This window comes from Bombina bombina, chromosome 1 (assembly GCF_027579735.1).
Source record: "Bombina bombina isolate aBomBom1 chromosome 1, aBomBom1.pri, whole genome shotgun sequence".
Lineage (NCBI taxonomy): Eukaryota > Metazoa > Chordata > Amphibia > Anura > Bombinatoridae > Bombina > Bombina bombina.
Window position 1 is genome coordinate 175,865,490 of NC_069499.1, and position 13,929 is coordinate 175,879,418.

Sequence of the window (13,929 nt, forward strand, 5' to 3'; positions counted from 1 at the left end):
AGGCTTCGGTTGATCAAAAGCAGCAACTTGGTCCTCTTTGCATACTTTTACTAAATTCTACCATTTTGATGTGTTTTCTTCTTCTGAAGCAGTTTTCGGTAGAAAAGTACTTCAGGCAGCGGTTTCAATTTGAATCTTCTGCTTATGTTTTCATTAAACTTTATTTTGGGTGTGGATTATTTTTAGCAGGAATTGGCTGTCTTTATTTTATCCCTCCCTTTCTAGTGACTCTTGCGTGGAAAGATCCACATCTTGGGTAGTCATTATCCCATACGTCACTAGCTCATGGACTCTTGCTAATTACATGAAAGAAAACATAATTTATGTAAGAACTTACCTGATAAATTCATTTATTTCATATTAGCAAGAGTCCATGAGGCCCACCCTTTTTGTGGTGGTTATGATTTTTTTGTATAAAGCACAATTATTCCAATTCCTTATTTATATGCTTTCGCACTTTTTTTCTTATCACCCCACTTCTTGGCTATTCGTTAAACTGATTTGTGGGTGTGGTGAGGGGTGTATTTATAGGCATTTTGAGGTTTGGGAAACTTTGCCCCTCCTGGTAGGAATGTATATCCCATACGTCACTAGCTCATGGACTCTTGCTAATATGAAAGAAATGAATTTATCAGGTAAGTTCTTACATAAATTATGTTTTTTCTTCCTAATGGGAAAGAGTCCACAGGCGCATTCATTACTTGTGGGAAAATTATATCCAAGCCAAAGAGGACACTGAAGGCCAAGAACGGGAGGGTAAGAGGCGGCCCAATCGGAGGGCACCGGGACTGAACCACATCCCATAAATAAAGTCCCGCTTTATCCAAAAGCAGGGAGCAAAAACATGAAGAAAAAAGGGCCCCAAGGACACAAACGACAGTCCCCAAGCCTGGGTAAAAACCACCTGCAACACCACTGAGCCAACAGGACTCGAAGCGCACTATCGCCCATAGGCAGATCCTATACACACGCCCCCATAAAGGGACCCTGACTAACAACTCCCCAAAGGAAGAGGCAAGGTAGAGGGATAACTAACCAGGACCCTGTCTTCCAAAAGACAAATCAGATGCCAGAAAAAAGGGCATCATCAGCCAAACACGAGAGTCGGAGACCGAAAGAGAACAAAAAGTATCTTGAGAAACAGAAAACCGCACAGACAACTAAGTAGCACGCTATAGTGCAGCCACAGATAAAGGGAAAAAACCCCTTGTCCAGCTCCCCAGCTGGAGGGAACCAAGGAGTTCGCCTTAAACCGAAAAGGAGACCGAGGCACCCCTCTACGAGAACCCCGCAGCTCGGAAGAAAAGAATCCAGCAAATACCAAGTTCAGAAAATTCAGAGATCCAAACCCCCTGAGAGCTCAGAGAGCACCTTAACAGGGACCCACTGCCTCCAAAAGAAACAGAGACAGCTGAAAAGTCAAAAGATGACCAGAACCACAGCTTAGGATCCTGAGATAAACAGGGACATCCTCAACTACCGCAGAACCGCCGCAACAAGGACAGCCCACACACGGAAATACCAACCAGTCGACGACAGTGAAAAGTCCATAGACAGAGTCGTCCCCCCCCTTGAACGACAGGGAGGAACACCACCAGCCACCTCGAAAGTGTGCAACCAGAAACATGGGCAGAGTCCCACCAGAACCAGATGAACACCAAACCCAGAAGTCCATTGCCAAGGTCATCTCCATCCCTGAACCAGGGAAAAATAGGAACACAAACCCAGAGACAAAAGTCCCCCAAGGGAAGATGGAGTACAGGGGAAACCTTGCCCCCCCCCCCCGGACACAAAACTCGACACAGGAGTCAAACGCGAGCCAGCCCCCAAAGGAGCAGAGACTACCCGAGGTAGCAATCTCTGGGCCCCACAACAGATACTGGTGGGGAAGATATGAGGACAAAGTGACCTTTACCAAGGCACTACACAGGAATGCTGATGCAAGGTCAGAGCACCAGAACAGTGGACCCCAAAGGAAGTCCAGAACACTTTCCCTCACAGAAAACAAAGGCCCCGAGCAGCCATAAGAAGGGGACCAGATGCAACCCAATACCAGAGGGAAAAGCCGGGACAAGCATAGACAGAGCTATACCAACACCACCCGGAATCCCAGCCCAATTCCAGATCCACGAATAGACCTGAAGAAGAGGACCCCGACCAAAATTCCGGTCAGACACTCCTCACCCGAGGAAGGTACCCAAAAAAAATGGGAACTCTAGCAAAACCCTAAGAAAAGGACCGCAGAACCGATCTCAAGGCGATAGAACCCACGACACAGAGCTAAACTCCGCAACATTCAGTAACTAGGGTCCCACGACAGCACCCAACCCTAAGAGGGTGGAATACAATTCTGGGAAAAGAACAGAACCAGAACCGAAACGAAACAAGGCGACCCCAATACGGGTTCTAGCTAGAAGAGACCTCCAGCAGCGAAGAAGGCGACCAGGCCCCCGCGTGGCAAGTCACAGGCTAGCCACCCAACAGCACCGCTGCCGGATCACAGAGAATGCAGCCATGATCCCGCTATGTCTTGCATACCAAGCAAGCACTCCACCGCTAATCTACGAAGAGGATCCATTAAAAGCAGAACAAAACGAGGTCCAGAGACCCTAGGAGTCTAAACCACCCAAAGGGTAGCAAGAAGACCAAGGCCTAAGAACCGCCCTAGCAGAGAAGGCCCCTCCCCCTGAAAGGAGAGCCAGAGCGACCCGGCGGAAGCCACCGACCAAGCTCCCGGGAACAGAGTGGCACACTCAATCTCTCCCGGTATGCAGACCCGAAGGTCCGGATGTAGATGTATAGTGTAGTTTGTGAAAACAAACAATAAAACAAAACACTCAAGGTCCCGCCGGACCCACCAGGCACAACAGGCGTCACTGACAACTTAACAGAGTGCACACAAACTCCGGACCCAACAGTCCGCGAACAACTTCCAAGGAAGTAATAAAAAGCAAGTCCATCCCAAAAATTCCCGAAGGACTAATCAAATAAAAAAAATATCCTAACCGGATGAAAGAAAATAAGACAACTCTGGGAAAGGACACAAGCGACCGACAGGAGACGATCAACATCCCCAATAGTCTAGCTCGTAGCACCATTGAAGGACACATTCCCCGACTGATAGAGGAGAGGGTCCCCCAATAAGGTGAAAAGACGACGAAGTAGAACGCGTAGCCACGCGATCCAATAACGAAAGGTGCAACATGGAGGAATATTCACCCCCGGAGAAAACTGAATAGACCCACCTGAAGTCTGGACACCTGGGATAATCCGGCAAGAACACAACCACGAAGAAACCTCCGGTTCCTCCAGGCAAACCAGCGCCATCAATATATTGAAGCGGAAATGACCTGCCATCTACAGGGGAAACAAATCACCCTGTGCGGAGGGAGAATTAACAGGGTTACCCGCCAATGTAGAGGAAGGGTGCTGTTGGGAATCCGCCGCTTGAGGAACAGAGCCCCAAGAGGCTGATGGCTCAATAGGCCCCTGGTTCCCCGAGCCCGAGGAACCAGGTGATCTAAGAAGGCACAAGAGACAGGACTGATAAACTTCCGTCAGTGGGGCCGAAGCACCTTCCTCACAAGAGGAAGAATCGGAATCAGAAACGACAGTGTCTGCTTCAGAATCCTCCATGGTTAAACCCAAAGAGAAAAATAGGACTATATAAAAAAAACGAACGGCACCTGACACCCACAATGGCTGGGGCACTAACCACCTCCTATGACCATATCCAAACGAAGCAGAAAGTCGTTGTTGCCACACAGTCAGGAATGCAAAAGTGTAAAAACCCAGCGTAACAACGCCCGGTCATAAGGTGAACCGTAAAGTCCAAAAAAGTGTGCCAGAAAAAGGCGGCAACTAGACCCCACTAAATCTCCAAGCAATTCTCCTGTCTTAGCCCCAGAGCCGATACCCACTACACAAAGCAGGGAGATCACATAAGAAACATGATTAAGGAACCCCACCCTGTTCACAAATCCCCACTAAGGAAGGAATTATCCCATGATTCCCAGATCCGTACAAAGGAGTCTCACTGAGACCCATACCTATCTGTCACATAACATAACATTCATATTGATAAAATGAAACAATCTTACCGGAATCTACGCCATGGAACAGGAACACGACCCTTCAAGTGTGACGGATAGTAGCGTCTCCTCCGTCGTGAACTTGAGAGAAGACAGCAGGTAGCGAAGCAAAGGTTCGGCAACGCCAAGTGCTAGTGGAGCTGTTAATACGAGTCGGGATGGTGTCGCAGAGAGAACTCCCACTGCATCTCCGGACTCTAACATTCACCCAGGCCCTCACTGAGAGACTAACAGGACTACTTAAAACTCCTGTCCCACTGTAAAGAGTACTACCCTCCATGAGAGACACACTTTACGTAAAAATTAATAAAAGTATTTTCCTTACAAAATAAAACTTCTGAAAGTTCTCTGCCAACCTCTTGGGGCGAAAGGCAAAGAATGACTGGGGGATAGGGGAAGTGGGAGGAGTATTTGAGCCTTTGGTGTGTTTTTGCCTCCTCCTGGTGGCCAGGTTCTTATTTCCCACATGTAATGAATGCGGCTGTGGACTCTTTCCCATTAGGAAGAAAACATGTTTTAGTTTTATATGCAAGAACACATAAGGAACTGCACTGTCAAACTGGACCGTGTCCACAGTCTATGTCACTGCAAAACTTAAAGCACTCACCAGCACTCAGAGGAAAATTACAAAAGGCCTGTGTCACCCTTGTTTGTGTATGTTTGGTTGTAGTAATGCATTGTTTGGTTCTATAATAGGGACCCAGGCAGAGACCTTGATGTGGTCCTGGGCCTATCACAATTTGGCCAAATACTGTAACCTGTTCCATTTTGCATTTAATCTGTGTGCCAGAGTTTCTATGCATTGTATTTTATGACCAGTCAACCTGTAAATTGGTGGCTTGCTAAGCAGAATATATGTGTGTGTGATTATGTCTGTGTGTGTGTATATATATATATATATATATATATATATATATATATATATATATATATATATATATATGAAACCAAAAAACTTTTTATGATTCTGGTAGATCATATAATTTTATACAACTTTCAAAATTTACTTCTATTATCAAATTATGCTTCATTCTTTTTGGGATCCTTTGTTAAATATGCAACACTGCACTACTAGGGGCTATCTGAACACATCTTGTGGGCCAATGAATAGAAGCATATATGTGTGAGGCCACCAATCAGAAGCTAGCTGCCAGTAGTGCATTGTCATGAACCTAACTAGGTATACAAAGGAAACAAACAAACAAAATAAATTAGATAATAGAAGTAAATTGAACATTTTCTCTGTCTGAATCACTGAAGTTAAATGTATTACATGGGAGCAGCTTCTTTTTGTTTCTGTGTTTTTAACCCTAGGTATTTGCAATTGCTGGACTGGGATCAGGACTGACTGAAGCCGTTGTTGTTAATCCTTTTGAGGTGGTAAAGGTCGGACTACAAGCTAACAGGGACGCATTTGCCCAGGTAAATTAGTACATTCTCTCTCCTTTAAGGTGTGCGTCTTTCCTTTTTGTTACATAGAATTAAATAATAGTAATGGAAATAAGAAAGTATATTGCAACAATCATTAAAAAATGTATTATTATGATAATGAAAAATACATAAAGGGACATGAAACTTAAATACGTTTTTCATGATTCAGATAGAGCATATAATTTGGTACAATTTTCCAATTCACTTTGATTATCTATTTTGCATGATTCTCTTGGTATCTTTTATTGAAGTAGCAGCAATGCGCTGCTGAGAGCTAGCTGAACACATCGGTAAGCCAATGATAAGAGGTATACTAGCTCACAGCTAGCTCACAGCTTCTGAGCCTACCTAGGTAGGTTTTTCAACAAAGGATACCAAGAAAACAAAGCAAATCAGATAATATAAGTTAAAATCTTGTGTTCTGTCTGAATCATGAAATAAATGTCCATTTAAATAACCAGTAGTAGTCAAATTGCCAAGGCATTGTGCTAACTAAAGTAACCAACTGGCACAAATATGTAAATACACACACACAAAAATATGTTACAACGACCCCTACTCAGTAAATATAAAGCTGTGATTATCTTAAGATATAGGGCCCCATGTATTAAAGGCTGTGCTGTCCGCACAATACATAGAGCCTTTGGATTTAATACGATTCTAAAGAAATTTATTTTAGTGACAACAGCTAAGAGGGTTGCACTTTGAGCTCCATTTATTAAGCTGCAGAAGGTGCTATGGAGCGGTCGGAGAGCAAGTTTGCTTACAGCTGCAATGCAACCACTGTTCTTACCCGTTGGGGTAATTGGCAGGCCCTGCTCTCATACGATTGGTTGTACCAGAGCATGGAGCAGTGCTGCACAAGAATTTTCTTGTGCACTGATAACTGTAAAGACAGGTGGACAGGTTCCTTATGTGTGCAAGACCTTAGACACCTTGTTACAAACACAGCTACCATTTCATACACACACGCCCACATACGCACACTCCTAAACCTATCTACATATGCTATGCTTAAACAAAGTATAGTAAGAGATAATGTTGATAATTGTAAAGTGTAAAGAGGAGAGTCCATGAGCTATCAGATGTGTGGGATTAAGTCCAGTCGTACAGGAAAAAGCAAAAAACCCCACAAAACAGAGCTTTAATCCCTCTCACTTTGCCATGATTCCTTATTCAACTTTTTGCAAGGAGTGATGGTAAAACTTGAAATGCTGATCTATATGTCGTTTTAAAGGGTTCTCACACTAATGTGAGACCAAGTATCCTTGTCAGACAGCCTGGAATAGGACAGAGGAGGGGTGTGCATGAGTACAACTGGTTGTGTAAGTACATCTTCTTCTGGGAGTTTGTCACAAGCCCGCCTCAGGTTTCGCTGGGATTTATCCAGCAGCCTCCTTCTGTTGGCCTCATTTGTGCACTCTTGATCCAGATACTGTGTCAGTTCATACTACACAGTATGTGCTCTTATACTGGAAGTAGGTGTTCTTCAGCTTGGTAAGCACGGTAAAGTGAGTGCTGACAGGTAAGTAGGTACTTGCACTCACACAGCTCACATGATTCACATAGCCCCTGAGAACATAGTTACATACATTTTTAGGCACTTTTGGCACCTAAAACGTAAAAGGAAAATACCTAAAGTAGGTTACTGTCATTTTATATTTACAGATTTAAATGTAACTGTTCTGCATCTTCTCAAGCAGGGAAGGAGCTCTCAGGGGGAAAAGGTCAGTTAGACACTCAGACTTTACATAGCTGGTGAAAATGTTATTTTCTCTTGTTAAGTGTATCCAGTCCACGGATCATCCATTACTTATGGGATATTCTCCTTCCCAACAGGAAGTTGCAAGAGGATCACCCACAGCAGAGCTGCTATATAGCTCCTCCCCTAACTGCCATATCCAGTCATTCTCTTGCAACCCTCAACAAAGATGGAGGTCGTAAGAGGAGAGTGGTGTTTTATACTTAGTTTATTTCTTCAATCAAAAGTTTGTTATTTTTAAATGGTACCGGAGTGTGGTGTTTATCTCAGGCAGTATTTAGAAGAAGAATCTGCCTGCATTTTCTATGATCTTAGCAGAAGTAACTAAGATCCATGGCTGTTCTCACATATTGTGAGGTAACTTCAGAGAGGGAATGGCGTGCAGGTTTTCCTGCAATAAGGTATGTGCAGTTAATATTTTTCTAGGGATGGAATTTGCTAGAAAATGCTGCTTATACCGGATTAATGTAAGTAAAGCCTTAAATGCAGTGATAGCTACTGGTATCAGGCTTATTAATAGAGATGCATACTCTTATAAAAATGTAATATAAAACGTTTGCTGGCATGTTAATCGTTTTTATATATGTTTGGTGATAAAACTTATTGGGGCCTAGTTTTTTTCCACATGGCTGGTTTGATTTCTGCCTAGAGACAGTTTCCTGAAGCTTTCCACTGTTGCAATATGAGTGGGAAGGGCCTATTTTAGTGCTTTTCTGTGCAGATAAAAATACTGACAGAGACATTCAGCTTCCCTCTGCATGATACAGGACATCTCTGAAGGGCTCAAAAGGCTTCAAAGTCGTGTTTGAGGAGGGTAACAATCACAGTAGACTGTGGCAGTTGTTGTGACTGTGTTTAAAAAAACGTTTTTGTCATTTATTATTCTGTTTTTGTTATTAAGGGGTTAATCATCCATTTGCAAGTGGGTGCAATGCTCTGCTGACTTGTTACATACACTGTAAATATTTTGTTAGTGTAACTGCCTTTTTTCACTGTTATTTCAAATTTTGTCAAAATTTGTTTCTCTTAAAGGCACAGTAACGTTTTTTATATTGCTTGTTAACTGGCTTTAAAGTGTTTTCCAAGCTTGCTAGTCTCATTGCTAGTCTGTACAAACATGTCTGAAACAGAGGATACTTGTTCATTATGTTTAAAAGCCATGGTGGAGCCCCATAGGAGAATGTGTACTAAATGTATAGATTTCACCTTAAACAGTAAAGATCAGTCTTTATCTATAAAAGAATTGTCACCAGAGGGGTCTGTCGAGGGGGAAGTTATGCCGACTAACTCTCCACACGTGTCGGACCCTTCGCCTCCCGCTCAAGGGACGCACGCTAATATGGCACCAAGTACATCAGGGATGCCCATAGGGATTACTTTGCAGGACATGGCTGCAATCATGAATAATACCCTGTCAGAGGTATTATCCAGATTGCCTGAATTGAGAGGCAAGCGCGATAGCTCTGGGGTTAGACGAGATACAGAGCGCGTAGATGCTGTAAGAGCCATGTCTGATACTGCGTCACAATATGCAGAACCTGAGGACGGAGAGCTTCAGTCTGTGGGTGACGTCTCTGATTCGGGGAGACCTGATTCAGAGATTGTGTAGGCTGGATAAATACTATGCAGTGCCGGTGAGTACTGATGTTTTCTTTCATGTAATTAGCAAGAGTCCATGAGCTAGTGACGTATGGGATATACATTCCTACCAGGAGGGGCAAAGTTTCCCAAACCTCAAAATGCCTATAAATACACCCCTCACCACACCCACAATTCAGTTTTACAAACTTTGCCTCCGATGGAGGTGGTGAAGTAAGTTTGTGCTAGATTCTACGTTGATATGCGCTCCGCAGCAAGTTGGAGCCCGGTTTTCCTCTCAGCGTGCAGTGAATGTCAGAGGGATGTGAGGAGAGTATTGCCTATTTGAATGCAGTGATCTCCTTCTACGGGGTCTATTTCATAGGTTCTCTGTTATCGGTCGTAGAGATTCATCTCTTACCTCCCTTTTCAGATCGACGATATACTCTTATATATACCATTACCTCTGCTGATTCTCGTTTCAGTACTGGTTTGGCTTTCTACAAACATGTAGATGAGTGTCCTGGGGTAAGTAAATCTTATTTTCTGTGACACTCTAAGCTATGGTTGGGCACTTTGTTTATAAAGTTCTAAATATATGTATTCAAACATTTATTTGCCTTGACTCAGAATGTTCAACTTTCCTTATTTTTCAGACAGTCAGTTTCATATTTGGGATAATGCACTTCAATTAAATCATTTTTTTCTTACCTTCAAAAATTTGACTCTTTTTTCCCTGTGGGCTGTTAGGCTCGCGGGGGCTGAAAATGCTTCATTTTATTGCGTCATTCTTGGCGCGGACTTTTTTGGCGCAAAAAATTATTTTCCGTTTCCGGCGTCATACGTGTCGCCGGAAGTTGCGTCATTTTTTGACGTTATTTTGCGCCAAAAATGTCGGCGTTCCGGATGTGGCGTCATTTTTGGCGCAAAAAGCATTTAGGCGCCAAATAATGTGGGCGTCTGATTTGGCGCTAAAAAATATGGGCGTCGCTTTTGTCTCCACATTATTTCAGTCTCTTTTTTTCATTGCTTCTGGTTGCTAGAAGCTTGTTCTTTGGCATTTTTTCCCATTCCTGAAACTGTCATTTAAGGAATTTGATCAATTTTGCTTTATATGTTGTTTTTTCTCTTACATATTGCAAGATGTCTCACGTTGCATCTGAGTCAGAAGATACTACAGGAAAATCGCTGTCTAGTGCTGGATCTACCAAAGCTAAGTGTATCTGCTGTAAACTTTTGGTAGCTATTCCTCCGGCTGTTGTTTGTATTAATTGTCATGACAAACTTGTTAATGCAGATAATATTTCCTTTATTAAAGTACCATTGCCTGTTGCAGTTCCTTCAACATCTAAGGTGCAGAATGTTCCTGATAACATAAGAGATTTTGTTTCTGAATCCATAAAGAAGGCTATGTCTGTTATTTCTCCTTCTAGTAAACGTAAAAAATCTTTTAAAACTTCTCTCCCTACAGATGAATTTTTAAATGAACATCATCATTCTGATTCTGATGACTCTTCTGGTTCAGAGGATTCTGTCTCAGAGATTGATGCTGATAAATCTTCATATTTATTTAAAATGGAATTTATTCGTTCTTTACTTAAAGAAGTACTAATTGCTTTAGAAATAGAGGATACTGGTCCTCTTGATACTAATTCTAAACGTTTAGATAAGGTATTTAAATCTCCTGTGGTTATTCCAGAAGTTTTTCCTGTTCCTAATGCTATTTCTGCAGTAATTTCCAAAGAATGGGATAAATTGGGTAATTCATTTACTCCTTCTAAACGTTTTAAGCAATTATATCCTGTGCCGTCTGACAGATTAGAATTTTGGGACAAAATCCCTAAAGTTGATGGGGCTATTTCTACCCTTGCTAAACGTACTACTATTCCTACGTCAGATGGTACTTCGTTTAAGGATCCTTTAGATAGGAAAATTGAATCCTTTCTAAGAAAAGCTTATCTGTGTTCAGGTAATCTTCTTAGACCTGCTATATCATTGGCTGATGTTGCTGCAGCTTCAACTTTTTGGTTGGAAACTTTAGCGCAACAAGTAACAGATCATGATTCTCATGATATTATTATTCTTCTTCAGCATGCTAATAATTTTATCTGTGATGCCATTTTTGATATTATCAGAGTTTATGTCAGGTTTATGTCTCTAGCTATTCTAGCTAGAAGGGCTTTATGGCTTAAGACTTGGAATGCTGATATGGCTTCTAAATCAACTCTACTTTCCATTTCTTTCCAGGGTAACAAATTATTTGGTTCTCAGTTGGATTCTATTATCTCAACTGTTACTGGTGGGAAAGGAACTTTTTTACCACAGGATAAAAAATCTAAGGGTAAAAACAGGGCTAATAATCGTTTTCGTTCCTTTCGTTTCAACAAAGAACAAAAGCCTAATCCTTCATCCTCAGGAGCAGTTTCAGTTTGGAAACCATCTCCAGTCTGGAATAAATCCAAGCCTGCTAGAAAGGCAAAGCCTGCTTCTAAGTCCACATGAAGGTGCGGCCCTCATTCCAGCTCAGCTGGTAGGGGGCAGGTTGCGTTTTTTCAAATAAATTTGGATCAATTCTGTTCACAATCTTTGGATTCAGAACATTGTTTCAGAAGGGTACAGAATTGGTTTCAAGATGAGACCTCCTGCAAAGAGATTTTTTCTTTCCCGTGTCCCAGTAAATCCAGTGAAAGCTCAAGCATTTCTGAATTGTGTTTCAGATCTAGAGTTGGCTGGAGTAATTGTGCCAGTTCCAGTTCCGGAACAGGGGATGGGGTTTTATATGTCCATTATATGTCCACAATAGATTTACAGGATGCATATCTGCATATTCCGATTCATCCAGATCATTATCAGTTTCTGAGATTCTCTTTTCTGGACAAGCATTACCAGTTTGTGGCTCTGCCGTTTGGCCTAGCTACAGCTCCAAGAATTTTTACAAAGGTTCTCGGTGCCCTTCTGTCTGTAATCAGAGAACAGGGTATTGTGGTATTTCCTTATTTGGACGATATCTTGGTACTTGCTCAGTCTTTACATTTAGCAGAATCTCATACGAATCGACTTGTGTTGTTTCTTCAAGATCATGGTTGGAGGATCAATTTACCAAAGAGTTCATTGATTCCTCAGACAAGGGTAACTTTTCTGGGTTTCCAGATAGATTCAGTGTCCATGACTCTGTCTTTAACAGACAAGAGACGTCTAAAATTGATTTCAGCTTGTCAAAACCTTCAGTCACAATCATTCCCTTCGGTAGCCTTATGCATGGAAATTCTAGGTCTTATGACTGCTGCATCGGACGCGATCCCCTTTGCTCGTTTTCACATGCGACCTCTTCAGCTCTGTATGCTGAATCAATGGTGCAAGGATTACACAAAGATATCTCAATTAATATCTTTAAAACCGATTGTTCGACACTCTCTAACGTGGTGGACAGATCACCATCGTTTAATTCAGGGGGCTTCTTTTGTGCTTCCGACCTGGACTGTAATTTCAACAGATGCAAGTCTCACAGGTTGGGGAGCTGTGTGGGGATCTCTGACGGCACAAGGAGTTTGGGAATCTCAGGAGGTGAGATTACCGATCAATATTTTGGAACTCCGTGCAATTTTCAGAGCTCTTCAGTTTTGGCCTCTTCTGAAGAGAGAATCGTTCATTTGTTTTCAGACAGACAATGTCACAACTGTGGCATATATCAATCATCAAGGAGGGACTCACAGTCCTCTGGCTATGAAAGAAGTATCTCGAATTTTGGTTTGGGCGGAATCCAGCTCCTGTCTAATTTCTGCGGTTCATATCCCAGGTATAGACAATTGGGAAGCGGATTATCTCAGTCGCCAAACGTTGCATCCGGGCGAATGGTCTCTTCACCCAGAGGTATTTCTTCAGATTGTTCAAATGTGGGAACTTCCAGAAATAGATCTGATGGCGTCTCATCTAAACAAGAAACTTCCCAGGTATCTGTCCAGATCCCGGGATCCTCAGGCGGAGGCAGTGGATGCATTATCACTTCCTTGGAAGTATCATCCTGCTTATATCTTTCCGCCTCTAGTTCTTCCAAGAGTAATCTCCAAGATTCTGAAGGAATGCTCGTTTGTTCTGCTGGTAGCTCCGGCATGGCCTCACAGGTTTTGGTATGCGGATCTTGTCCGGATGGCCTCTTGCCAACCGTGGACTCTTCCGTTAAGACCAGACCTTCTGTCACAAGGTCCTTTTTTTCCATCAGGATCTGAAATCCTTAAATTTAAAGGTATGGAGATTGAACGCTTGATTCTTGGTCAAAGAGGTTTCTCTGACTCTGTGATTAATACTATGTTACAGGCTCGTAAATCTGTATCTAGAGAGATATATTATAGAGTCTGGAAGACTTATATTTCTTGGTGTCTTTCTCATCATTTTTCTTGGCATTCTTTTAGAATACCGAGAATTTTACAGTTTCTTCAGGATGGTTTAGATAAGGGTTTGTCCGCAAGTTCCTTGAAAGGTCAAATCTCTGCTCTTTCTGTTCTTTTTCACAGAAAGATTGCTATTCTTCCTGATATTCATTGTTTTGTACAAGCTTTGGTTCGTATAAAACCTGTCATTAAGTCAATTTCTCCTCCTTGGAGTTTGAATTTGGTTCTGGGAGCTCTTCCAGCTCCTCCGTTTGAACCTATGCATTCATTGGACATTAAATTACTTTCTTGGAAAGTTTTGTTCCTTTTGGCCATCTCTTCTGCCAGAAGAGTTTCTGAATTATCTGCTCTTTCTTGTGAGTCTCCTTTTCTGATTTTTCATCAGGATAAGGCGGTGTTGCGAACTTCTTTTGAATTTTTACCTAAAGTTGTGAATTCCAACAACATTAGTAGAGAAATTGTGGTTCCTTCATTATGTCCTAATCCTAAGAATTCTAAGGAGAAATCGTTGCATTCTTTGGATGTTGTTAGAGCTTTGAAATATTATGTTGAAGCTACTAAGTCTTTCCGAAAGACTTCTAGTCTATTTGTTATTTTTTCCGGTGCTAGAAAAGGCCAGAAAGCTTCTGCCATTTCTTTGGCATCTTGGTTGAAATCTTTAATTCATCTTGCTTATGTT

At 42.2% G+C, this 13,929-nt stretch overlaps 1 protein-coding gene and 1 long non-coding RNA gene across 3 annotated transcripts in view; one reads left to right on the forward strand and one right to left on the reverse strand.

Moving 5' to 3' along the window:
- The window catches only part of SLC25A21 (solute carrier family 25 member 21), a 939,705-nt gene that overhangs the window by 717,343 nt on the left and 208,433 nt on the right, over positions 1-13,929 (forward strand). For both annotated transcript variants that reach the window (XM_053697732.1, XM_053697731.1), the window contains exon 7: positions 5,406-5,513. In XM_053697732.1, the coding sequence (XP_053553707.1) occupies positions 5,406-5,513 (108 nt within the window). The remainder of the gene's footprint in view (positions 1-5,405; positions 5,514-13,929) is intronic.
- LOC128645018 (uncharacterized) overlaps positions 1-13,929 on the reverse strand; it is a 261,753-nt gene that overhangs the window by 206,746 nt on the left and 41,078 nt on the right. The gene's annotated exons all lie outside the window — the stretch shown is intronic.